We start from the raw sequence: 27,187 nt of genomic DNA, 5'->3' as shown, positions 1-27,187 counted from the left end.
TCAAGCTGGGTGTCCGAAGTCCTGACAAAATCACTAAAATGTCCCTGTTTTCAAGATTCACTACTAAATTGTCCTGTTTTTTCTCCCACGACTCAAAATTGCATATCTGACAATCAGTACATACATTATACTGCACCAATGCAATCCTTGGGTTTTGTCTTTACTAGTTGTTTTACAGTTCTCGGTTGCATTTTGGTGGATTTTGGGAGGACAAACTAAGATTCAAAATTCTAAGTTTGCATCATAAAACTTTCACGCGTTTTCTCTTGGTCATGAAGCGAGGACCTCGAATCTCGCAGGATTTGCCCAATGCAACATGACTCACAGCACAACAGAGGCAGACAATTAAAATATGACTCACTCTGCCTCAATATGACTAAGTAAGCCTGGCTCTCATTGGCTGCTGGTGGTCTGTGATCCTCAGACACCAGGGGACCCGGCAGATTCAAGATTGTAAATATCGTGTGACCCGGATCAGTCAATCAGGATCATTTTCAATAAATTCAGCTGCCGTCGTGCTTAGTCGGAATGAAAATCTGCAGACTTTCAGGCCACGATGGCACGATTGTAAATCACTTGTTCCCGTCAAAATAAAGTACGCGAGCGTCGTCACCGCAGCTGGCAGTCCAGCAAAAAAAAAAAAAAAAAAAAATCATTCTGTTAATTATGCGTGGCGAGACTCACGCAGATGGGGTTACAGAAAGCCGGATCTCGTGGTGCATGTATGCACATGCACGCAAACACACATACGCACAAACACACACATGCACATGCACCACTCCACTCTGAGGGATTTGAATCCCTCTGAAAAGTGGGATTTAGATGATATGTGTGTACACTTCTGCTCTCTCTCTCTCTCTCTCTTGCTTTCTGTCTCTTCCTCTCAAGATCCCTCTGTTTTTTTTCGATCGTTCACTTACCAAAGAATTATTATTTCATGTAGACTCCTCTGTCAGAGTCCTACATCCTCCTGTGTTGTCTTTATTACCTCTGTTGCTCCTTTCTTCCCTCTTTCCCTCCACTCCTCCTGTTGCTGTTCCTCTAAAGGATTTAAGTCTGATTCGGTTGTCAGCGGTGCACCAGGGAGTTTTAAATCTCCCATTGCTGAAAACCACCTACTGTTTCTTCCATGTGGGGACTGACATGGTCATTAAGCAGCTTTTGGAGAGCCAGGCAGACTCCTGCTACTAAATGTCTTTTTCAAATGCATGGTGGAACATTGCAGATGCACTGGCAAAGAGCTCACTTTATTGATTGAATGAAAAGAACTGATGCCAAATTATTGTTATCTTTTTTGTTTTCTTTCTTTCTTTCTTTCTTTCTTTCTTTCTTTCTTTCTTATCTGTTAGGGGACCAGGTTTATTCTTATAGTATGAATGATATAGTTCTGTCATTTTGAACTCATTTGCACCTACTTCCCATAATCAAAAACATATTTTTCCCATAATCAAAATCTCATACATTTGGCCAACTATGGCTTTATATTTCAGAATTAGCTTGTCATGACACTTGGTAAATCTGATACTAAAAGGCATATAATGCTAAATTCCAAATTTAGTCAAAATACTTCCGTTGGACGTGGCCTGTAATATTTCAGTCGATCACTCAAGGCTGTCGGTCCACAAAACAGGAAAAAAGCTGCAATTTATGTCATGTGCTCCTAAATTTGCCACAGTTTGTCTCATGTTTATTGCTCATATAGATCCTGATGTATCACTTGTTTCATAAAAAATATGTGACTTGTCAAAGTAGTTCAGTGATCGTGATATAAAAACTCTGTTATCGCTGAGCGTGACACTGTGGAGGTTGACACTAAAGTTGCCATAACTTTGCAAAGGAAAGTCTTATACATGTCATTCCACGGTCGCTATAGAAGAGAACATGAGCAGAAAAATTCGGCTTCAGGTTCCCGAGGCCATCGCAGTGACTTTCCTCGCAGGATAGACTTGTTGTGTCCCGGGAGCCTGCCCTCCTTATATGACAGGCCTCCCAAAAGCAGAGGCAGAAAAGCATTTAATTTTTTTTTTTTAATTGCACCAGAGAAAGGCCTATGGCTGTGACGAACATGATGGTAGAGCAGAGTATCATGGATGTAATGGTTTTGGTTAATGTGGATCATGGTGGTCACTTTAGGAAAGCAGTACAGTAAAGTGCCTGTCTTGAAGTAAGAAATAAATACTGTATCTCTGGCTCATTCTAGGTTTGCAGGATTTTTTCTGATCTAAGATTGAAACTTGCTGTGGCTCTCGCTGCATGTGTGTGCAAATTCAGATGCAATGCCCTGACTAAGCCACATGACACAGTGGAACAGTGGATAGATTGGCCGGACAGAAAGCAGATAGCCAATGTAGGTGGTGCTGAACCATATTGGTTTTTCCACAGCAAACAAGATGGCAGAGCGAGGCTTTTAGAAAACATAAAATTCATGACACACAGAGGAACTAAGCGCCTTTGTGCTGATTGGAGGGAAGTGTTAAAAGGCCGGTTGCCATTCTCTCTGTGGCTGGCATTAACATTAAAGGTTAGGGACATCAGAAAGTCGGCAAACATTAATGTCAGGGCCAGTGTATCAAACGGTTTAGCATTTGATGTTAACCAAGGACAGGAAACTAATATTTGCTCTGGAAGTCTCCAACGAACATGAGTCACTGCAGAAAAAAAAAAAAAACGGAAAAGCTAGAAGCAAAAACCAATGACCTATTTATCAAGAACGAGAAATGACCGCAGAAGTGGCATGACCTAGTAACAAATATCACTCTTTCTAACACACATTTAACCCTTTTTTTAAAACCCACATATTCCTTTTTTCTAGTTTGCCTCTCCGTCTCTTGCCCGGGGTCATGAGGGGAACTAGTTACTCTTGTTAATTAAATGAATGAGCTCAGCATGAATCTCTGCACGTCATGTTGGTTATTCTGACAAAAAGCACAGAGCGCAGATTATGAACCACATGAAAGCAGAATATGGTTGTTTTGTGTCTAGTTTGTTTCTCCTGCAGAAAATGATGCTACAACAGCAGTGACACTCACACACATACAAACAGCGTTCATCTATGATCTCGTTTCTCAATTATCTCTTCTGCTTTTTCACAGTGTGTATCTGTAACCAGGTCCTAGGTTCCCAAGGTCCTATGTCACCATGGTCCTATGTTTCCAAGGTCCTATGTTTCGAAGGTCCCATATTCCCAGGTCCTAAGTTCCCAAGGTCTTATGTTCCAAAGGTCCTATGTTTCGAAGGTCCCATGTTCCCAGGTCGCATGTTCCCAGAGCCCTATGTTGCCAGGATCTTAAGTTCCCAAGGTCTTATGTTCCTAGGGCTGAATGTTCCCTAGGTCCTAAGTTGCCATGCTCCTATGTTCCCAGGCTCCTAAGTTCCAAGAGTATTCTGTTCCCAGGGTCCTATGTTCCCAGGGTCCTATGTTCCCAGAACCTAAGTTCCCAGGGTCCTACGTTCCCAGGGTCCTATGTTCCCAAGGTCCTATGTTCCCAAGGTCCTATGTTCACAGGGTCCTAAATTGCCAAGGTTCTACATTCCTAGGATCCTAAGTTCCCAGAGCCCTATGTTGCCAGTGTCTTAAGTTCCCAAGGTCCTATGTTCCTAGGGTCAAATATTCCCTGGGTCCTGAGTTCCCAGGGTCCCACGTTCCCAGGGTCCTATATCTCCCAGTTCAGTAGTCTGTTAACAGTCACTAACCCTAATCCTAAACACCCAAATATAAAGCTGGGCTACATCCTTTTCAGGTTCCAGTTATGTGCTATATGGAGCTGGTAATATGAGGCTGAACACAAAACCATGATATTAAGTTTATTCATTTGATATCACCACTTGCAGTTGCCGACTGTTAACTGCTTCAGTTTTCAATAAAGGACTGGTGAACATGACTTTGATGTTCATTTTGAGATGGGAAAAGGTGCATTCAAAAGGTGCAGGGGTCACTGTTGACTACTCTTGATTAAAAACACTTGCAGGATGAATTTTACAGATGTGTGCGCACACTCTAGGGAGAAAATACATCAGTATGGAGTGTGGGAGGTGACATTATGCAGACCTCTGTTGGACCCACTGGACCCTCTAACCCCCTGGGGAGTGTGGGAATATAGGAATGCTCTCTCTCTCTCCATCTCTCTCTCTCTCTCTCTCTCCCTCTCTCTCTCTCTCTCTTTCAAACACACACATACACACACACACACACACACACACACACACACATTCGTATTTTATCTTGCTGATGACAGATGCCATGTGATGCACTCTTTCTTTATCACATTTCCCCAAGGCACTTAAAACTCTTTTCATGTATCATTTCACACACACACACACACACACACACACACACACACACACACACACACACACATACCATATACAAAAACATGTGCTGGGCTCATGCTTTTCTTTGTGTTTCCACAAGTTAGAACACTCACAATGACATGGTAGTGTGGGAACAGCAGGCATTATAGGTACATGTGCGTGTATGCGTGAGTGTGTGTGTGTGTGTGTGTGTGTCTGTGTGTCTGTGTGTGTGTCTGTGTCTGTGTGTCTGTGTTTGCAAGAAGAGTATTCTTACAAGAAAAACTTTAACCAGTGGATTGAATTGCTGACCTGAATAAGAGTATAATAAACATTTTTGCAGCAGCCAATCACGTGCTTGCATTCACACTCAGTGGTGCTGCTGCTGATTTCTGTTTTAATAGATTGAGATTATAATGGAGGCACATTAGAAAATCAGAGATGTGTTCTAACTGAACCAAGCCTCTCATCACATCCAGTGAGAATTTAAACAATAATATATTTAATTTTTAATCATGGGAGGTTAGCAGAGCCAAAAGTGATGTCTTCAGATTGCTTCCTTGGTCTGACCAGCAGCCAAACAAAAAAAGTGAAGCTGTAATCAGCAAACATTTGATAAATGATTGATTATGAAGTATAATTAATTATGTTTTTGTTGACAGATTAAAAATAAAAGTCCTTAAAAAGTCCTAAATAGTGCAAATTTAAGACCTTATAAAGCATGAAACTAAAGTATTACCTGTATTTTTGTTTCACAGTGTTATGTGCATGCATATCACTTTTAAATGAAAGTAAGAGTCTGCAGCCTCCATTTCCAAATCCACTCATTCCCGTGCAGGGTCAGCAAGGGGTTGGAGTCTATCCCAGCATGCATTGCACAGACAGGCCCATCAGTCCATCACAGCGCTAACATGCATTGACAGACAAACACAGTCACACTCTTTCGTACCTGTGGGCAGTTCAACTGACCAGCGTGTCTTTGGCCGCAGCAGCAGCAGAGTTTTGTTTGGAATCAGCAGAAGGAAAAGAACTGGGCCGTTAGCACGAGCAGAGAGTGCCAGCATCCCTGACAAAACAAAACAAAAAGAGAGAGAAACTCAAACTCCATCAAAGAGAAAGATATCACAGCCCCGCCCAACCTGTTTGATTGACAGGTGATGAAGTAGGCAGGGTTGTTTAAATGGTAAAAATTCCATTAATTCTCCCAAATGTAATGTTACATGAAGGTGATTTGAGCATTTCTATGCTCGGGTGGGTTTGAAACTTTCCCACCTATCTATCTATCGACTGTCTGTGTGTCTCTCTGTCTGTGTCTCTCTGTCTGCCTGTCTGTCTGTATAGATAGATAGATAGATAGATAGACAGACAGACAGACAGACAGACAGTAACATGCTGTGGGGTCCTTGGCATGGCCAAGGGTCAATTAACGAAGCAGAACTCAAATTGCATAGTGCATGCATATGAAATATCTATTATACAACACGTAGATCTGACCGAGCAATCTGATTGGTCAATCAGATGTTTAGAATGTGCTCAAATGAGCAATTGAGCACGGCTAGCCGTGCTCAAATGAAAAAAAACCTCTTCACTGAAAATATTACTCCGCCCGGCAATGTTATTGCCCGAGTCTGTGTGGTTTCCATGGCAACAAGAAACTTTTCACTGAAAACCCGCATCAAAAGAAGCTGTCAAATTTGTTAGTCTGCATAATGGACCGTTTTGTTGCCAATTTTGATTTATTTGGCGACCTAAGTTTGGATAAACGGCTGAACGAGGAAGACAAGACAGAAGAGAAAAAGGAGAGATACGCGAGAGTGACGAGTGAAGAGCTGAATCAGCTGGAGGAAATGAAGCCGGTACGGACCGGTCAACGTCTTGGGCCTTCAATGTCTACAAGACTACCTGAAAAACACCGGGCAAACAGCTGATTTCTCACCTGTAAGGAAAGAAGAGCTGAACAAGATCCTCCGTGAATTTTATGGAGCTTTAATTTCTATGATAAAGAGAATGAATTGCCTCTGCAGAGTCAGCACCATGGACAGTACCCGCTGAGGCAGATTCAGCACCACAGACAGTACCTGTCAGATTTTCCACAGAGATGTGCAGGCTATAACTTTGTTCTTGTTATTAATGCATTAATGTTATCAGTTATTACTTAGCCTATGAATCGTTATTAATTTGTTTAGTCTTTATGAGTTTCCTAGGCCATTGATTTAATTAATTTGTCAATTTGTTTGTATCTGTACATTGAAATGAACATTTAATAAATCAACACATCTGTGAAAACTGTCGTCTTTATTTCAGAGGTAAATTGATAATAGCCTGAAAAGGTGATTAGCAAAAGCCCCTAAAGTTGGGTTGAAATGATGTAACTGTTCAGCCTTAATGTGACTGCTTACTGTCGTTACTTTTGCTGCTTAGCCACATTAATCAGAGCTAACGTTAAATTGGAGTGACACACCCCCAGCTGAAATAAAACATCTGCCGGTGAGTTTATGAAAAGATAGATGCTTGTTCTGATGCCGACACTGGAAAGCAGTAGCCTATATTTAAATGTAACTGTTAATATAAGTTCGTTGTAGATATAAAATTAGCTGTGTTAGTGAGTCGTCACGGTGCCTTTTAGCTTAAAAATGACTGAGAAGTCGGCAGAAGTATAATTATCATGATTTTTTTTTTCCAGCGGATATTCTAGTTAGACATGATTGAGCTAACAAAGCAGTTTTGTGTTGCTATGTGTCATATTTATTCCGTTTTGGGGAATCACGATGTCTAGAAAACATGATAAGCTCAAGTTGGCTGACAAGGACTAGTTAACGTCAGATCTCATGTATTTCCACTGAAACGGAGAGAATACTAGCAAAAAACTTTGATATTTTGAGAGTGAAATGCCCACAGTATTAATACATTTTGACTATACATTTTATTTTGTTGGTAATAGTTGTATAATCGCATTATTACACTCGAGGGTGTGCTTGACCATCTCGTGTAATAATGCTTAATAAAAACAGATCTGGTTACCATTTTTATGGTACAGTATTTCCAGGAGGTAAAAGTAATGGAAGTTAATTTTATGGGGACTTTAAATTTCACTTGACCACAGTAAGCATATCCACCGCTAGATTAATGCAGGACAGGGTTAATACGCAGTAATATTACTCTCTTTCTCTCTGTGTTTCGATCTAGATATCCATCCTGCTCCATCACAGCCATGTCTCCTTGTTCTCTTTGTCCCTCAGCTCTGACAGCTTGTCTCCACACCCCTGCAGCGTTCAGACAGAACGTACACACAGAGAGAGAGAGAGAGAGAGAGAGAGATAAGATGAGAGGATGGCTCATCATCAGCGTAGTGCTCCTTAATTTCACACCGCCTGCGATTCCCAGGGAGAGAGGAGATATTACATAATTCATTAAGCGGCGTTCCTGCCCTCTTGCTCTCCGCTTAAAAGGTCCCGATGCCAAAAGTTCGACTCGCTGATGGTTAATGGAGAAATTAATATGTGCAGCCACGGCAAAACGCGAAGAGACCAGGACCTCTGCTAATTCCCCTCAATTCTCATTTTATGTTCTGTGGATTCACACTGAGTTATATATACACTGAGGCAGCCGTCATCACAAATACACACACTCACTGTATCGTTATACAATAACTGAAACCTTCTTAGAGAGTACGGTCAAGCAGGGTGGCTCAATAGGGGGTTTGGTTTGTACTGCTGTGTGTGTATGTAGCCATGCATGTGACCGCAGGTGTTGTTTTATTTCAGTTTTAATTTCATCATGGTGATTATAGATTTTAGGAGTCCACATCTCAGGAAATCACAATCCTCACATTTTCCCTGTGGTTTGTTTCCTTCGCAAGTAATCAGCTTCATCTGAGACTGGGTTCAAATCCAAACTAATGCAAAGGAGCTAAGTTAACTCTTTATTTATTATCTATATATTATATCCTAGTTTAATATACATTCATACTGTTTTTCATACTGACTGGAGGGGAAGGGGTGATTCCATAAGGGGCCGAATCAAGTCTGATAGTTCCTGAATCCCAGTACCGGGCGTCGGGTTCTGCCACTTGGTTTCTTGGTTTCATGGTTTCATGCTAACTCTCTTTTTATCTATTACAACCATCTGTATGCTTCAATACCATCTGTATATTCACATTTCATATATCATATTCTTAGGTTAGTCTTTATTGTATATTTTTAGTCTTTATTGTATATATTTAGTCTTTATTGTCTTTATTGTATATACTTCTGCATAACTTTATTTTAGGTTTCTATTGATGCTGCTGTAACATGAGAATTTCCCAGTTTGGGATCAATAAAGTAAATCTATCTATCTATCTATCTATCTATCTATCTAATTAGCCTATAATGACAACCAAGACCATACCTTAGAATGAGTAGGATTTTCCTGAAAAACACAATCTGTATTCTCATATAAAAATAATCCCTCTCAGTCATCACTTGTGAGCCACTAGCAGTGTGTGTTGGTGTGTGTGTGTCTGCAGAGACCCTGCCCTCTGGTAGTGGTTGTGTAGCTCCCAGCCAATCACAGTGCAGTGCAGTGCTAGATAGATTGATTACATGACATCCAATGGAAAGCCACAAAAATCGCAGATGCAGAAAATTATTAACATAGTAAGGAGAAACGCCAAGTGGACAAAGCTCGTTCCTCAATGAGAGTGAATCTGGGATTGGCTTTCACCCACTGGAGAGCACTGAGGGAGAGGAGGAGGATGAAGATGGACGTGTGGAAATCCAGGCCACATAATTGTCATCTGGTCCATGTGTGCATGGTGGAAGACAGTAATTTCACATTATTTCATTTCCAAAACTATTCAGTTCAATTCATTTCCAGTCAGTTTAATACTTAAGCCTAAGACTACTGCCACGTCAACACAGCTGATAGGACTTTGCCCCCGTGCAGCTCTTAAAAACAGATGAAAAACCACACACATTAAGTAGATAAGTTGATAAAAATACAACAGGAACAGTCGTCTTTCTCTGCGCTTTAGCATTGCAATATGGAAAAAACAATATACCAACAAAGTCAAAATTGCTACTGTAATCTAATAATTCAGTACTGCTGGCCATTTACCACCATTGTTGCAGGCTATAATTATAAAAAAAAAAAAAAAGAAAATAGCAAATTTAACTTGATATCTCCAGGTGACTAGGAGGAGCATGAGTTTATATTTTAGACATGTTTTGAAATGACACCCCTGCATGTGAAACTTCATGTTACACAATGAAAGACAGAGAGGGGTAAGGAGTTGAAAAAAAGATGCTGGAAAAGAAACGGTATAAAGATATAAAAATAAAAACGGTGAGGAAGGTAACAGCTGGTTGTTTTTCCCCGGCGATCAGAGCGGATAAGCAGAGAACAGCAGCTTATTAAATGTGAAGAGCACCATAGATAGCACTGGCTCTGAATTTAAGTACAAATAGCTGTTTCACACACACACACACACACACACACACACACACACACACAGAGTCAACCATTGAGACTTCTGGGACCTCCGAGCTGCTCCTCTCCAGCGAGCGCGTCTTCATCTCCGTCGGTGGTTTTCTGTTGCTCGAGAAACTTCATGCACAACAATGGATGGTGCAGATGATGAAGATGAAGATGAGGAGGAGGAGGGTGACAGTGACAGTACAAAAAGAACTTTCTCATAATCCCCTAATCTGGCACATGCTGAGAGGTCAGCGCCATTGGATTACACTGGATGATTTTACAACATGTGAAACATCTCACCAGCTAATCAGCTTAAACTGCAGAATGCAGCACATGAATGATGATGGTGCATGTGTGTGTGTGTGTGTGTGTGTGTGTGTGTGTGTGGTGATTAAGGTAGAGGCTCAGGGTTGTAACTGTAAGTGTTAATATAAAGACTCACTCTTGACATTTCTCCTCCCCTCCTGCTTCAGCATAATTTCCTAATTTATTCCACCGGCACATCCTCCCATTTCTCCTCTCTACTTCTGTCTCTGTCCTCTCTCGCTCACCTCATTCCCCATCATGCATCTCTCTCTCTCTCTTTCATGTGTGTGTATGCGTGTGTGTGTGGCGATTAGCATTCAGCTGCTGTGCTGTATATGTACCTCTTTCTTAGCCCTGACAGTCACAGATGTGATGAAACCTTCCTACTTTGATGCTGCGCCTCTTCCAATATGGCATCTCTCCAGCCTACACACACACACACACACACACACACACACACAAATGGCAAATTGATTTGGCGAGCACATGAAGACACTCTCAAATTTGATTTTGTGAAAATTTAACATGCACAATTTCTCTGTATTTTTAAGGTGTTATAAGAGCTAGAAGAATATTGCTGTCTTTGTTTTTTTCCCAAATGACTTCAAAAAGCATGCTTTGTGTGTGTGTGTGTGTGTGTGTGTGTGTGTATGTGTGTGTGCACACTCATGGTGCATGTGTGTGTATTGTCCTCGGGCTGGCGTTCAGTGCTCTGGCTCTATCAGTGGACTTCATTAAAGCTAATAGCGGGCGCTCCTCTCTCCCAGATACTTTGTTCCACTGGTCATTAACCTCAGGTCATTTGACACGAGACTGGCGGGCCGTCCCGGTCAGACCCCCGCCTCACCCTCTGTCACCCAAAGTTACCGCCGTGAGCTGAAAGGGAGATGCTTTTTAACTCTTACTTAGCTGGAAGGCTGCCCGAGCGTTCAAAAGATGTTCCCACAGTGTGTATTTTACAGCTGGGATCCAGTTTAACCCTTAAAGCCACAATGAAATGGCATTGTGAGAGCATCGTGCTTCCTTAACCCTATAAAGCCTGAACTATGAAAGAATTGGCAGAAAATTCCAATTTTTTGAAATTGAACCCTTTATTTGGTCCTATAACAAAATATATATAAAAAAATAAAAATAAAAAAATATGTTACTACACAACCTTTCTGGTGTATGATATATGATATGTACTTGAAGTGCCAATGGTATGGTCCAGGGTGAACAGGGGAAGTGTTCAAAGGTATACAACAGTATTTTGGTCAAGTATTGATTAAACTGGAAACGAAAAACGGAATTGAAAATGTGTATCATATATGATACAAATGGCTTTATAGGGTTAATTTGATGAGTTTCCTGTTGAAACAGCGTCTTAGACCGGGGCTTAACACAGAAAACCATCTTTCAAAAGTGTAAACCAGTGGGTGATCAGTTACGGAGAGAAAGGCAGTTTTATTTGATGGGAGGGGCGTAAGGAATCAAAATATGATGTTTTTATTGGTTAAAATTTGTCAGCACTGATGATTCTCTGTTTTCCATGATGTAGAAAAATGGGCTTTTGACATAAAAAAAATTTAAAAAAATAAAATACACCCACCTCTGCTCAAAACTGCACCCCAGCCAAGCCCTATTCTGGGAAAGTAATGCAGTTTCTTCATTTTGAACTGAGTACCTACAGATAACCTGGCAGATTTAGCCACATTTCATTTGCAGTTACTTAACATTCTGCTTTAGTTCTCCCTTTAAAAGCATTTCACCTACTATCAATCAATATGGCGTATGCTAAACATTAACAGGAAGGACCAGGTCAAATGATCTACGAGGGATACGTGGATTACTGTGATGTCACACAGTGTGGTGAATATTATGGGAACTTGACTGGAATACAATGGGACCTCCCTGGTAGTTGGATAGTGTTGGTCGCCGTGACAGAGCAACAAATATGTTCTTTCATGTGAGCTCTTCATGTGTGAATGTTATTATGATGGGATACGAGCCATGCATCTTGCCAAAAACAAGTTTCTGATATTGCATGTATTAGTGGACAATAAAGAAATTGACAAGATGTGAGAAATATACCTGTATAGAAATGTGAAAATGTTTTGGTTGACTTTCTAGTTGACAAACGTCTTATTCCAGTGTATGAACCTGTACACCAATTTATGGAAAAGAACTTCAAGCACATGATAACCCTCTGTTAGCACTTAATTAAAAACTCTCCTGATAATCTATTTACCAGGGTGTAACAACAGTTTAGTAGAGAGAGTTTAATTAAATGCTAACACAGTATAACTGAGTACTTGCAAAGTGAAGCTCCGCTGTGATTTGTGATGTTAATCTGCGTGGCTCCTGTGTGAATTTCACTCAAAGTGTGCTTGTTGTTGCAACATTTTTCAAGGGTTATTGTTTTTTTTTTTCCCCAAATGTAATTGACACATACTGACTCACTCTCTCTCTCTCTCTCTCTCTCTCTCTCTCTGTCTCTCTCCCTCTCTCTACTGTATGTACCAACAGAGCAGTACCATCTGAACAATGCAGGTTACGGTCAGTTTGGACAAGGGCTTCCACACCCGCACAGCAACCCCAGCGCAGTGGGACTCAACAAGTACACCTCCCTCAAAGCTGTGGGTAAGTTGGACAGACACACACACACACACACAGAAAACACACAAAGTGACGCTGACTCTGACTGACACAGTAACCTTTAAAGTAGGTTCAAGGTACTGGAGCTGTCATGTGATGCGGCTCCCCCCCGGCAAAGAGAGAGTTGATATTAAAGAGGAGCCCTCACACGGCTCCCGCCCGCTGCCGTGTTGTGATAATGAATAATGCTATGTCTCTAAACGTTAGCCAGTAACTCATGTGAAATGTGACTTCTCGCACTTACTCCATAGTTTTTGTAAAGGCCTGAAGACCAACTTGATAAATGAAGTACACAGAGCTCAGCACCTTAAGGCCAATCTTAGCAGTGAAGTCTGAGTTCCACTTATGAACAGGGAAGGTTTGCATCCGTGCTGAGATTCAGGCAGCTCTGCAGAGCTTAACCTAATGACAAATCACATTTGAGGGACTACTGCTCTATCGGGTGATGTAACCATGGATGTGTAAAGAGAGCTGGATGCAGCAGCAGAGACGGGGCCTCGTTCAGTCCTATGAAGCTCGCTCAGTGACACATGAAGCCAAAAGAGTTCGACTTCTGGGTATAAAATGACCAGGATGTTCCTCTTCTCTGGGGCCCACAGAGCGAGCCCAACCTCTTGACTCACGACTGCTGGCGTGCTCGTAGCAGCCGAGCCTCGCAGCCGCAGCCTCCATGTATTAATGAGACACATAACAGCTTAATGCATCCACATGTCATAACCAGGATGGGAAAATAAACCAAATCAAAACATGTCATGCTACTAGCTGCTAGCCAACAGCCAGTTGTTTGGGAACGAAGACGTTAACGCATCCACGATTCAGGCGTTACACACAGCCCATGGATGTATTATCAGATAATAAAGTTGATGAATTACAGTCCATGTATATATTGCAGCTGCATGCAGCAGAACAGGAAGGTCGTTTCTGAACGCGGGGCGGCGCCGTCCCGTGGCTCTGATGCCCGTTCACTTTGCCAGGAAAAAAACTGTGAGTGGACATTACAACTTTTAGGAGCTAATGATTTTAATAAGGGTTGTGGAAGTGCTTCAAATGGGAAGTCGATTAGCCACTGATTTACAGACGTCTCTTTCACAATGTAAGTCTATGGCAGATTGTCTTTCTGGGCCGCTGTGCATCATGACATCATAACACATCCACAGGCGGCCATGTTGGAGGGCCTCAGCTCTTCAGCCACCGCGGCTGTGAAAAGCAGATCATGTTTCTAAATGTGCAACCTCACCATCTTAACAGGATTTAAAGGTGCATCAAAACTGCTGGTGAGGACTGCATAGACTGAATTGACAAAAACTATGGAATAAGCATGAAATTTGATAGGTGTTGATAAATTACGTGCATATTTCACATTTCGAACTTTGGTAATTCCCCATAGTGGACCTTTCATAGGCATGGTTCATTTTCCTCCTCCACGTCTAGATCAGCACCTTTCAGATATTAAAATACTGACCTCTGATACCTGGTGTTAGTGGTGCCTACTTGCATTTTAGTGCCAATTTGCTTTGCTAAGCTAACAAAACCAAAACTTAGCTGCTGGTTTAGATTAACGGACCTGACTCTTCTCAAGCTGCAGTGCTTTGAAGCAGAAACCAAAGACGGTTCAGACTCCTGAGTCACAGTTACCTTGGAAAACAGATTTAAAGTCTATCAACTTTCACTTACAGCATATCTGAACTGGCGTACACCCACACCACAACAATCTTTTTCAGGTATATCTTTTTTAAAACCCGGCGAGGTATATTTAGAAATATTTCCACAACGGTGACAAATACGGTTGCTACTACAAATATATATATAGCTGGAGAAGGAGGCTTCAGGGTTTTGTCAAAATATATCACACAGGCGGCTACATACATGCAAAGGTCAGACACACACACCATCTCTGAATAATGGGTAGAAAAACACACACCACCCCAGGCGTCCCATCAGAATAACATAAACCTCTGCCAGTCAGCCAATGGCAAGTCAGGCCCTGTCAAGGAGGATTTTTTAACCTTTATTATCCAGGGAAGACAAACTGAGCATGAGCACACTCTTCCTGCGTCACACACACACTCACACTCGCGCTCACACACTTACATTCACACCTGAGCAGCTGCACTGGAGCGAGTGCCTTGCTCAAGGGCACCCCAGAGGAAGCTTGTGGATCAGGAGGATGGTGTTAGTTATTCACTAACACCCTCCGTTCACAGAAAAACCTCCGGACCACCAGACTCTGATGACACTGATGTATTTTTAGTGTTTTCACCCTTTAAACTAGCAGACGTATTTGCTATTCATTTATTATAATTGGTTTCTGCTGCAATTTTGCCTGACCTCTCAAAGTCTTAGTTTCCCATTATTTTCAAAAATATCACATAAGCACAGGGTTTACAGTGAGCATCATTAATAAATGGTAAATTGATAGGTAATTAGACTTTAGTTAATAGTTATTTTACAGTTAACAAACAACAAAATGATAATTAATATGGTCTACTTATCACACAGTAAAGTATGTATTAAAAGTTTATTGTTGTACACATTATAATATTTTATACATATTATTAAGTATTTGTTGATGAATTCCAGTTGATTTGAAACCTTTAAGAAATCTTTTGTTAAACATTTACAAACATTGCATAGATAGATGGACCAGATATTTTACAATACTTTGTTAACTGGTAATAATTGGTTTGTAGACCATCTATAAACATGATTTTGACAGCTATAATGATGATTATAATACCTTGTTAACTGGTTAATAAATTGCCCACTAGTAGTGAACATTAGGGTGCCAATTTAAAGCAGTAACTGTTTAATTTTGTTTAGTTGTACAGACTGTAGCTGGTGGAAAAGTCTTGGTGTTTGTTTGAATGGGTTGTGACCGACAGAAAGCGGGTCCTAATGTAACTGCAATCACAGCTGCTAGTTATTGGTTGACCGATTTATTTTGGCTTGAGAAACGTACTCACCCTAAAGTACAGTAGTATCTCACCTCTTGTTTACAAGCAGAGACCAGATTCCCAAATTTGCACATTAATATAAAACAGTTCATAGTCTGATATTAAAGCTGTGATACAACTTTAATTAAAGCACAATTGGCAGGCTCAAGTTCACAGGGATGGAAAAACTTTATTGACTGAATTAGAAGTTGTGTCAGCGCTGTTAGAGTGAATAAGCCCATAAGACGTTTTGCAAAATTCATTAAAAAAAATATCTGTAATTGCAGCTCACGCATGTAATGAGAAAAAAAAAAAAAAAAAAAACACAGAAGCCTCGGCTAATTGTTTCATATGTAAAATGTAAATTTTGGAAAAACCGCAAGGACAGGACGGCCTCTGTCGCATGGAGTTTATTTGCTGGGATGAAGGGATGAGTCAGTGGAAAAACAGAGGAGAGGAGAGAGGGACGGCATAATGGAAACTAGATCTTGTTCCTTGAGGCCAAAATGCATTCGGTTACAATCAAAGTCTCTCCCTCTCTCTCTCTCATTCCCTCTCATAGATTTCATCTGGCCCTAATGAGTAGTCAGGCATAACACATACATCGCCTGGCAGCAAATATTGATACAACCTGACAGAGTCCAGACCTCACACACACACACACACACACACACATACACACACACACAAGGGACAAAAAGGACAAGACATAAACAAACAATAACACACAGTTTTTTTGTCTTCATTCTAAACTTAGTTTTGACTGAGAGACAGAGGCAAAGGCTTTTTGAGTTTGAACTGAATTTGAAAGAGCGGCAGGGAGAACGGGACGTATCGACGGGCAAGTTCAAACAAACCAGAGAGAACGACATTGTTATTACCTTGCCTGAACTTGATATTGAGCCCACTTTGTTGACATTGTCGGTTATGTGAGCGCTTTTTTCAGCAACACACAGCCTCACACTCACACTGTTACACATATTAAAACCTGAACATCAACACTGCCCAGCACAAACACTGTGTTTTGCTTGGTTTTGTTTGGTTTTGTTTGCTACTGAGCAGCTTCAGGACACCTTGACAGTAGAAACCTTTTAAGGTTTTAAGCTCCCAGCCACGTCTTCGACTTTATAACTCCTGGCTAAAGTGACCAAAGAGACTAGTCAAACCAGTATCACCTCTCAAATAACTCCTCAGAACTTAGTTTTTGTGTGTTGATTTTATTATTTTTTTTGCTTTCTTTTGTCCTCTTTCAATACCTTTGTCAAACTCGTCCCATGTCCTATAAAGCACTCAGTAATTTTGTTTTGGAAAGCACTAAATAAAGTTTAGGTTTAAGTTTATCAAATTAAATTAAAGGTAAATAAATAAAATAATTACATAAAAAAGATAAACTAATTAAAGATCCTCCCTTTTCTACCAGCCTCCACACAAATGTTTTATTTTCAAAAAGTCAATAAGACCATCTCAAAATGGCTGCCTAACATGAACAGTATTACTGTAATGAAGAGATTCACTTAAGAAATAATTTTTCACGTGGATAGATTATTAAGTATGCCACAAGTTTCACAAGTCTTTTCTTGGCTGTGTGCATTTTGCAATTGGTTCTTTCATGCTTCGTGCAGTGAAGTAGTCACTTCCCATAGAAAATGAACTAGTGCAGATTTTGTTGCCGGTCAGTTCACGTATAGAGTTGCCGTACCGTAACTCTTCTTCACTTCATACACCTCAACCAGTGCGGTGACATTCGGGTCACAAGTCTGTTTCCATGTCCTTTTTCTCGTTTACAAAGATGAAATGACCATTTGTAAAAATCTGAGAGGATCCACACTGCGCAACAGTGTGACTTTTTGTATCTGCTTCTTCTGGTTACACTGAGTGTTATACTGGATGCAAAAATCTAGATGCACTCTTCATAATTTTACACGTATTTCCATGTGATTCAGCATGACATAAACAGCATGACTGAAAACCTGGGGCGATTCACAAAAATTTAAATTAAATTTCTGTGTTTTTTAATCATGCCTGACTAAATGCACAGCACATATTTGTAATGACGGACCCACAGGTGAGCGCACAAGGTTGTACAGAACATACAGTCCTACACTCTAAAAGCTAAGCATCCTTTGTGCACTTTTAAAGGTTCATCAGACACAAACAAGCGTTTAGGAGGAACCCGGCAGTTTCTTGGGGAACGTCCTAATAACTGGGTGTGTGTTGTTACCTCAAACACCCTGCAGGGCGGTATTAATGTTCTCCAAGTCAGTCATAACGCTGATGTGTGTGTTGGCTCCCCGTTTGGAGATCAACAGAACCCGAGATGAGCCGCGTGGTTTTAGAGCGTGGTGCACCTTGCAGCACATGCGAGAGCGCGAACGCAATGAGTCACAGGTACAGTCAGACCACACACACACATACATTTACACACACAGACAAGGTTGCCATATAGGTAGGAGAGCTAGCGGCAATGACCTCAGTATCTACACATGATTCAGTACGACATGCACACACACACACACACACACATGCACACTCTCCAGACTCCAGGCAAAGGCATTTATAGACCTTTCCTCCTATGTCCCCTATACCTTTCCCTCCATTGTCTCCACTAGCTCCACAGTCTCGTCTTCACCCTCCTCTTCCTCCTCCTCCCCACTCTCCACCCTCCAGTATCTCAGTAAAAGAGGAATACCACTTATACAGTATTTTCCTTAAGGGCATACAGCTATTGGGAATACTTAAATCACCAGCTTTCCGCTTTGATCTTCCTCAAATGCCTGCACTCATCCTGACCCTCCTTCACCTCCTTCTCACTGTGTAATTTTTTTTTTTTCTAAATTCTGGATTTCAAGTTTCATGGATGAGCAGCTCCAATGTATCTGTACGAGGCGATAAAATGTCCTATTTTGCTGTTTCATTTTGTGCTTGTGATCACATCCCTGCTCGTTAGGCACACTTTTATTCCTTTGTCTCACTTCCTTCCTCCTTTTTTTTGTCCTGTTACTTTACCAGCTTTTTGGTCACTTCTTGATGCTGAAAGTATTTTAAATACTATAAAAATGTATGCTCTCAGGCTATAATCAATAGCCACTCCCAATCAGTTTCATCTGAACTTATTTAAGGTTAAGTGGATCTTTGCACTGAACTCTGCACGTAGTTTGCAGCGACATAAATGCATCATGGATTAAGAGTGATTCAGGCATTAATGTTCCGACAATGACAGACTGAGTGTTTGCACATTGGCAGTTCATTTCAGGCGACTTCTCTATGACTCAGAACTGCATCAGACCGTGGCAAATAGAAAATGACTCAAAAGTACAAACAAGTTTAAAGTAGCCCAGTTATTATAGCATATGCATTTGCATTACTGACCTAATTGGTACTTGCTGTTCATGTCGTTTGCACATCACATAAATCAGTCTGCACTCTTTTTTTCTTTTTTCCTCACTTCCTTTCCAGCGGACAGTGCGTCTCGTAGCTACTACAAGAGCTTCCCGCTGATGGACTTCTCCCACTACCAGCCCGTGGCGCCTCCTGCCTTCCAGCCTGTGTCACTGCAGCCCAAAGAGAAGTCCTACCTCCACCAGGCCCCCCACGACCTCCACGCCCCGCTCTCCATCTCCATCCCCCCCAGCCACCTGGAGCACGCGCGCCTCCCCAAGACCACCACCCACCCGTTCCTCTCCAGCTCCGCCTTCAAAGCCTGGGAGCCGACCGGCCGCCACGTCCAGAGGCAGACCTCCGCCCCGGGCCACTCGTCTGCCTCGATGCACGGCTCCAGCCGGAGACACGCCTACTCCACCAGGAGGCAGCAGAGCATAGAGAACATGCCTGATCTCTTTAACCAGCCCTATGGAGGGGGCTATGGAGGGTTGGGAGGTGGTATCGGGCCGGGGCTCCAACCGTCTCATCCCTCCTACTACCACCACACCAGGCATAAGAGCTACTCCACCCACAGTAAGACTGAGGTGACTGTCTGAGGCTCCCAGAGCAGCCTGATGCAGTAAAAGAAAACCGTGGTGTTACTTAAATACCAGAGTGTGTGGGCCAAGAGGTCAAAGATAGAAAGGGTGGACACTCTTTAAAATATGCAGATTCATTGAATGAAAAACTGAGTTTTTAAAAAAAAGCGGGAGTGGTGAGATTCAGGAGGAGAACAATTTAGCAGGATCACCGCTATTTCTATCTCCGGTGATATAACTTTATGGATAATGGACTCGATTGGAAACGGATAATATTGAACCCAAGTAGCATTTCAAGAGTTTCATGCACTGATTATATATACAGACTCCCTGAAAGGAAATCTGTCATGGCTGCTTGAAACCTCTTCTCAGCCTCCTCAGGGCCACATGGCCTTAACAACTCCTCTGTACTTCAGATCCTCTATATTACAGCACTACAGTGTGATCCCACATGACTGCGGTCATGCAGGGCTTATGGAAGTCATTACACACGAATATGAAGAAAAAGAAATCAACCGGTTCGTAACCTGCACGTGATGAAAATAATATTTTCTTTTGTGTCAAGGATTAGAGCAAACATAAGGTTGGTTTAGGAGAGGGGCACCACCTGTGATACGGTGTTAACATAACGGTTAGTTTCAGTGAATTACTTGAGTTTGGGGTTTACGATTTGGATCATCATCCCACAACAGCCTGACTCATGGTTAGGTATCGAGGTGCTGAAAAACATCTAGACAATTACAGCCAGAGGCCACAATTTATACCATTCTCAATCCAAAGAGCCACTAAATGCAAACATGCAGCCACTGCTGTTAATTGTATTTGACATGATTATGGCACATTACTTCACCTTACATCAGTCTCTACTGTTCACCTTGAGGCTTAGACCAGACACCCTTCTGTCACATTTTAATGAGACGTTAAAGGACCATACCAGTGATTATGAATGCTTGTCGTCAACATTCACAAACCACAGAACTGATAATTGGCTGTTTAAAGCAAACGATTTCCCCGGGACTACAACAGTGCTGCTGCTTTTTAGGAAAATTAATTTGGAAGACTTTATTGCGGTGATGGAATACCAGTGTGGAGAAAGTTTGAAGTCTCTGAAAGTTCATTTTCATACTGTAGTGGAATAAATAGAAACCAACAGCTGGATAAAAGGGAGGAAAAATGACATGGCAGTTCTAAAACACAACTGATTACTTTGGGAAAAAGGGGCAGAAACGTATATTTTGTAGATTATATGCTAAACATGCAAAGTCACTGGCATCATCCTTTATGTCATCTATGACCTTTACTGACATCCATCAGCCACCAGTTGGAGTTACAACACTGGTAGCAGATGATTGATGTCGCATTGTCATGGCAGAGGAGTAAGCTAAACTACTTCAAACAGGGTCAGAAGAGCAGAGTATCACCAGGTAAAATACTATGAAATCAGTACTGAGTTTTAACAGTGAGAGTAAGCTGAGTCATTGGTACTGATCAACAACCTCATCACTTGTAGATAAGAGTATATAATGGTAAGTTTGTGCTGTGGGGCAGTAAAAACTTTATGTATTGCCCATTAAAGGATTTGGAGCACTGCCTGGGCAGGTCTAACTACCTGCCATGTTGTGCACTAGTTCACACTGAAAACACACTACATCCTAGAGACAATAACATTTCTGTCACTGCACGATAGCAACTGCCAAACGTCCGCGACTCAGAACAAAAACGGTCCTTTTCCTGGCATGATTTGCACAGAGTGTCTGCAGTCCTCAAGTTAAAATTCAATTTAAGACCTCATCAGTACCAGTTAAAGTGAAATATAAGGTCAGTTTCTCCAGTGAAATAAAACTGGAAACAAAGAATAGTAGATCTGTCATATAATTGGTGAGTGTGACTGGGATGATTTTTTCCCTTTTTTATGACTTGCAATCAAACTAACATCATTTTTACCTGTATTTACAATTATATTGTATCTCAATATAAGGTCTTAAAATTTATATAAAGTTTAGATATAGAAATCAATTAGATAATACATTATGTATGCATTTAGTAATACAGTTTTAGACATTTTCAGGCGCTGCTGTTCCTTGACTCAAAGCATTTCACCCAGGTCCATCTTGTCCTTACAAAAACAACTCTTTCTCTCTTCACCTCCATCCACAGCTGTTTTCTCCTCTCTCTCTCTCCCCTCTCGGCCTCTCCCACCCTCCATCAGGCCAACATACAGGGACTGCATCCCTGGGGTCACATTAACTTGACGGTGGGGACAATGCCACCATCATGTCAGCTCCCATCAGCCTCCATCCGAACCAGAGAGAGAGAGTGAGAGAGGAAAGAGAGGGAGAGTGAGAGCCAGAGGCTGGGATTCTTTAGAAAGGAGAGAAAGAGGGGTAAGAGAGGGGGGGGAGGGAGAGAAGAGGGGACAGATAGAAAGAGAGAGAGGAGGAAAAATAGAAAAACAAAAGCACATGAGCGCGTGTTTTCCTTCCTTGGGGGAAGGAAAGGAGAGGGAGTCACTGTGGATCTGGGTCTCTCACCACTGGACTGTCTGGGTCATGAGTCACAGTGTGTGAATGTGTGTAGATGCCTGCATGTAATTTTCAACCCCCGGGGCGCAATTGCAGGGGAATTCGCTGAGGCATTTCTAGGCCTGGAGCTTTAGAGACATTTTACATCTCCTCTCTGATGCCTGGACAGCAAAGGACGCAGTGCGGAGCGTGCGACACCGACCGCGACACGTCCACCGATACTCGTCGGTGAAGGTTTCCGCCTGCAGGACCCTGAAGAGCTGCACAATGAGTCAGCTGCTGACGACTGCACACGTGTCCGTAAAGACTTCTGTAAAGTTGGGTGCCAATGTTTGCACAGAAAGAGTGAAAGAGGAGATTTTATAATGCAAAACTGTTTGACAGGGAAAAACTGTGATTAGATTAGGAGTTGAGCAACGGGACCGACAAGAGCTAATGTGGGGTGATCAGAGTGCGGTGCAAACACAAATAAACAAACAACACAACACTGTTACTAAATCAGCATTGACCAAACGCGAGACCTCACTTGAAAGCTACATGAGGCTATCTAAAAATACACTTAAAAATCTTGCGGCTATCTGGGACTCGATTTCAGTGTAAACAAGTTAACCAGCATTTCAGACCTGCTTTGTGAAGCTGGGAAATTATCGGCTTAGGCTCTAATTTACAACTCCCTAATTCTAATTTACAACTCCCTGTATTGTGGCCCACCTGCTTAGGTGGGCCACAATACAGGACATGCTCTACAGTTTCGGTAGGCAATCATAACCTAAATTTAACCAATGTAATGTGATAAATTACCAACAAATCACCATGTTTTGGATTGAACTTGGCGTATCTTGGCCATCGTGGTGGGATTCCTAATAACATGGCACACATGGCTGCTATAAACAGTGATATCTGCTATTTTTAGCAGGTAGTTTAGATTTTAAAAATTAAAAAAATTAAAAACCATTTGCATTCCTCAAAAGTGCTAAAAGTGAGGCTGCGAAAGAGGATAGCGCCCCTTCCCTGATCACTGAGATGCTGTAGGCAGGCATAGACTCTTTTCCGAGTGATCAATTAATACTGAAGAGCACGATCCAAAACTTTCCAGAACTTTTTGAAGTCCTAATTTTTCAGTTTCCTCTCACTGCCACATAGATGGTGCTTGCTTTGGGGACGGCCACACAGATTTTCTATCTAAATGGACTGAGCCTGTGTATTTTCTGTAGTGCTGATATGTTGAAAACCGATGAAAAACGGAATGGAGGGATGTCTGTTTTTTATCAGTGTTATCCATAGTTTTTGGTTCATCAAACACTGAAACCATTTGAGCTACTATTAGAAGTGGATTTTGCTGTTTTTCTGTGTTCAAAACCTAAGAGTTCTTGGACGGGGTTGTGGAGCTCTCCGTTTTCTTTTCTCTGTAAATTTATGTTATGCAGTCTTAGCCTAGATTGTTTTCTATTCTGCTGTCTCTGAATTTTAAGAGCAAGGAGCTTGGCTCTGTGCTCACAGATTATCCACCTGTTTATTATCAGAAATGTCACGCCTCCGTTTGGATCTCCAGCTGGATAAAGAAGGCCGAGTGACAGATCCACACACAAACTTCCTACATGTCATCTGTTTCTGTCTGCCCGCCCCCTTAGAGTTAACACTCCTGGTGCAGTCGTGCTCCTGTGAGAGCTACGCAGGGAATCGATAGGTCTGACATTTCAAATGTCAAACTGGATCCCAAACGTCCTATTGTCCTGAAAGACAACAGTTCAAATCTTTATTGATTGGGCAGGGCGCCGCTGACAAGCTCGACCTTCCTCAAATGTTTTCAGATGATACACAGATGAAGTATGAAACTTTACAGCAGCTGTGATCCTCGTGACAACAACTAGGCGCCACTGCTTCGCATATTTTAGTATCCCAAAAAACAAGATGCCTCCTCAAATTAGGTTGCCAAAAACGCTTTTCAAACCTATACAAGGCTTACATCATTTTACACGACCCTCTGATTGTCCAGCACAGAGATTATTGGAACTGATCTGGGCTTTTACATAATAGTCTAGTTAGGACATCGAAGTCAGAGTGACTTTTTGACTTGAGGCTTCAGCCAGTTATGTGACTGATTTCTAGGAAGTTAACCTCAAAAAAAGGAGCGATAAGCGCTTTTTTGAAGTCATGTGTACAGCTATAACCCCCTACAGTTACAGCCATTATGAAAGTCTTATTTTTGACTGCACTTTTTTTTTTTTTTATTTAACTGAACTACTGCTGTTTGAGAGACAAAATACCACTTTGGCATGTAACCTCCAAAAGTACACTTGCAGAGGAAGTGGTATAATGGCTAGTTAGTTCATTCACATTATTCTGGTGATAACAAACCTCTTCTTCTCTCTTTAACCCTCTGAATCCAACCTTCCCATTTTTTCGTCCCTTCTCTCAAGTTAGTTATTTCTGCCTTTCCCTCCGGTCCTATATCTCCAGACTGTACAGCTGATCCACCACCCTGCCTTCAGCTCATTTCAGCTCGGGCTTACCCCATATTCTGTCACAGTTAGGGCTTCAATTCCCAGTGGAGCCACAGGTACATAAAATATACCATATGTAAGGCACTGTGGATGAAATCAGCCCTCAAATGGCACTTTATATTTGAGCGTCGTCACCCAGACCAGTATGATTAGACCAGACCAGTGAGAGCAATGCACTTCAACTTCAACTGCATTGAGACGCCAGTAAATGCAGTCCTCTAACAAGGAACATGCAGCACCCTTCATGAGTAAGAATATATCATAATAATTTAAGTAAGAATATGATCTGAGCCGACTGCTGGAAACCCCCCCAAAATGCAAGATTAAGTTGGTATTGGAAGATGGATATTGACATCTGACAGCCAGCACCGGTAGCTCATGTTTTAAAGCAGAGCAATGTGATCTGAGGGCTAAATTGTTAAATGGATTTATTAGCTGTTTCTTGTGTTTTTGCTGGTATGTCCGTCAGTCAAAGAACTAGAAGATGATTTGCTTTGACTCCCACTGTCGCTGATGCTAAAATCTCTAAACTGCTGGGATGACAAGTTACCAAAACTGCCCTGTAAACACGACACTTACGAGTTGTGATTACTTTCCAAGTCATGTCAAACTTGTAGTCGGGAAGTGTGAACAATTGGGTGTGAAAAATTCAGCTACAAATGGGCTTAGAGAGATTTGAGTATATACGCCGCTTGTATTGTCATGGGGTAAACTTTGATGTCCCGCCTCGACATTGACCAATTTGACAAATTTGCTCTCTTGACTCTGAAGCCACCCTCCACTGTGTTTCATCCAAATTGGATCACAGGAGTTGATGGTAAGAGCACAGTGCTGCAGGCAAGGTTATTATAGCTGACTAAAACTAACCCAACTAAAAACTAAAACTAGGTGTGAAAAAAAAACCCATTTTAGTTCACTGAAATAAAAATAAAAACTAAACTTTAGGAAACAAAAACTATCTGAAACGATATTGTGCACTAACAAAACAAACTAAAATAGAATAAAATTACACAGAAAATGTGCTTAGTTTGAGTGTTTGTTTGGTCAAATGTGTCAACACAACAAGCATAAGGAGGCGTTGGCGCTGATGTTCACTGAGACCCCATATTATAATTAAAAGTTTAGTATAGTTTTAAGCAATAAAAACTAAACTGAAACAAGCAACCCCATTCTGGAAACTTCTCAAGTCTGACCAATACATTCAGTAGGTTATTGTTTATGTTATGTTATGTTATGCGTAAGGCATGCCCACAAAGTGCTGTGATTGGTCATAAAATTTGTTGGCCTGTTGCCCGTTAGTCGTCACCCAATCATAACTCGAACCTTAAGCAGGTAGGGCCACAACTCCTGTGGGATTCCTGTTTGATTTCAAGTTTGAGTATTTAACTGTGAAGCTAGGAATGACGGGTAGGCGTTGCTCACTCTTAGTCTTGTAGGTTCAGATGTGAAAAGATCTGGAAACGGCGGTTTCAAGGGACCAAAACAGATTTAAGCAATAGAAGTCTAGCTCTTTGCTGTTTCAGAATCATTTCCGTGTTGAGAAACTGAACAAGTGCTTCCGATATTTTTCCCCAATATGAGATCATGCATTTTTTTTTCCACCTAAAACAACAGCGTCCCTTAGTACTTCCTAGGTAAAACAAACCAAAATTTGTTTTTTCTTGTATTTAAAGATAAATGTCTGACATCTTGTGTACATTATGATTTGTTATTTCTGAACACATGGCTTACAGATGATGTAAAATTAAGTTTTATAGAGGAGAAAAACATCTGAAAATCATGCATTCACCTTTGTTGGTTAATAATCTTGTGTAAATATGTTATTTAATGGAATTTCTGATGCATTTGTTTGCATAAGGGCTTTACGATCCGAGTCATTTTAATTTGAGTATTTATACCTGAATTGCTGTTGATGTCAAATCATAAAGAAATTTATTAATGTGGATTGTTTTAAACGTCAGGCATAGAGAGATATATTTAAGTTGTGCAATTTTTTACTGTGCAATAGAGGAGGTTAGAAGTACTGTGTTGTGGGTTTATACATTAGTGACAAAACACAGATTAACTGTAATATATGTTGAAACGACCACAGAGAAGGAGCCAGTCTGACTAAACCATTGTAATGCTTCTATAATTACACACAAAACTGACTGTTAATATGGGACATTGTGCCAAAAGCCAGTTCACTGGCAGTGAGTACTAGATCTGATTTGCAGCTACAAATTTACAAGTATGCTGCTTTCTGGACCGCTGTTTAAAGGAATATTCCAACGTTTTGGGGAAAATACTCCTGTAAGCACTTACAGAAAGTGAGACAAGATGTTTTTCACCTCTGTACATCCAGTGTTTCAGTTCCTATGGGTGGCAGTTCATGTTAGCTTGGCATAAAAACTTGAAGTCAATGGGAGTTGTTAGCCTCACTCCATCAAAGTGAAAAAGAAACCCTGCAGCAACTCTGAACACAGTGGATCAGCTGACCACGATACACCACTAGACCACTGGATGTACAGAGGTGAATATGGTATCGAACATCTTGTCTCAGTCTGGGTATTTTGCCCAAAACATTGGAGTATTCCTTCAAA

At 41.4% G+C, this 27,187-nt stretch overlaps 1 protein-coding gene across 1 annotated transcript in view; it reads left to right on the top strand.

Moving 5' to 3' along the window:
* The window catches only part of shisa8b (shisa family member 8b), a 42,444-nt gene extending 22,847 nt beyond the window's left edge, over positions 1-19,597 (top strand). The window contains exons 4-5 of the mRNA XM_030078057.1: positions 12,559-12,672; positions 19,077-19,597. Of these exons, the coding sequence (XP_029933917.1) occupies positions 12,559-12,672; positions 19,077-19,597 (635 nt within the window). The remainder of the gene's footprint in view (positions 1-12,558; positions 12,673-19,076) is intronic.
* The last annotated feature ends 7,590 nt before the right edge of the window (positions 19,598-27,187 follow it).

Source organism: Myripristis murdjan, chromosome 19, assembly GCF_902150065.1.
Source record: "Myripristis murdjan chromosome 19, fMyrMur1.1, whole genome shotgun sequence".
NCBI lineage: Eukaryota > Metazoa > Chordata > Actinopteri > Holocentriformes > Holocentridae > Myripristis > Myripristis murdjan.
Note: the sequence above shows the minus strand (reverse complement) of the source record. Positions and strands in the feature narration are given on the sequence as shown.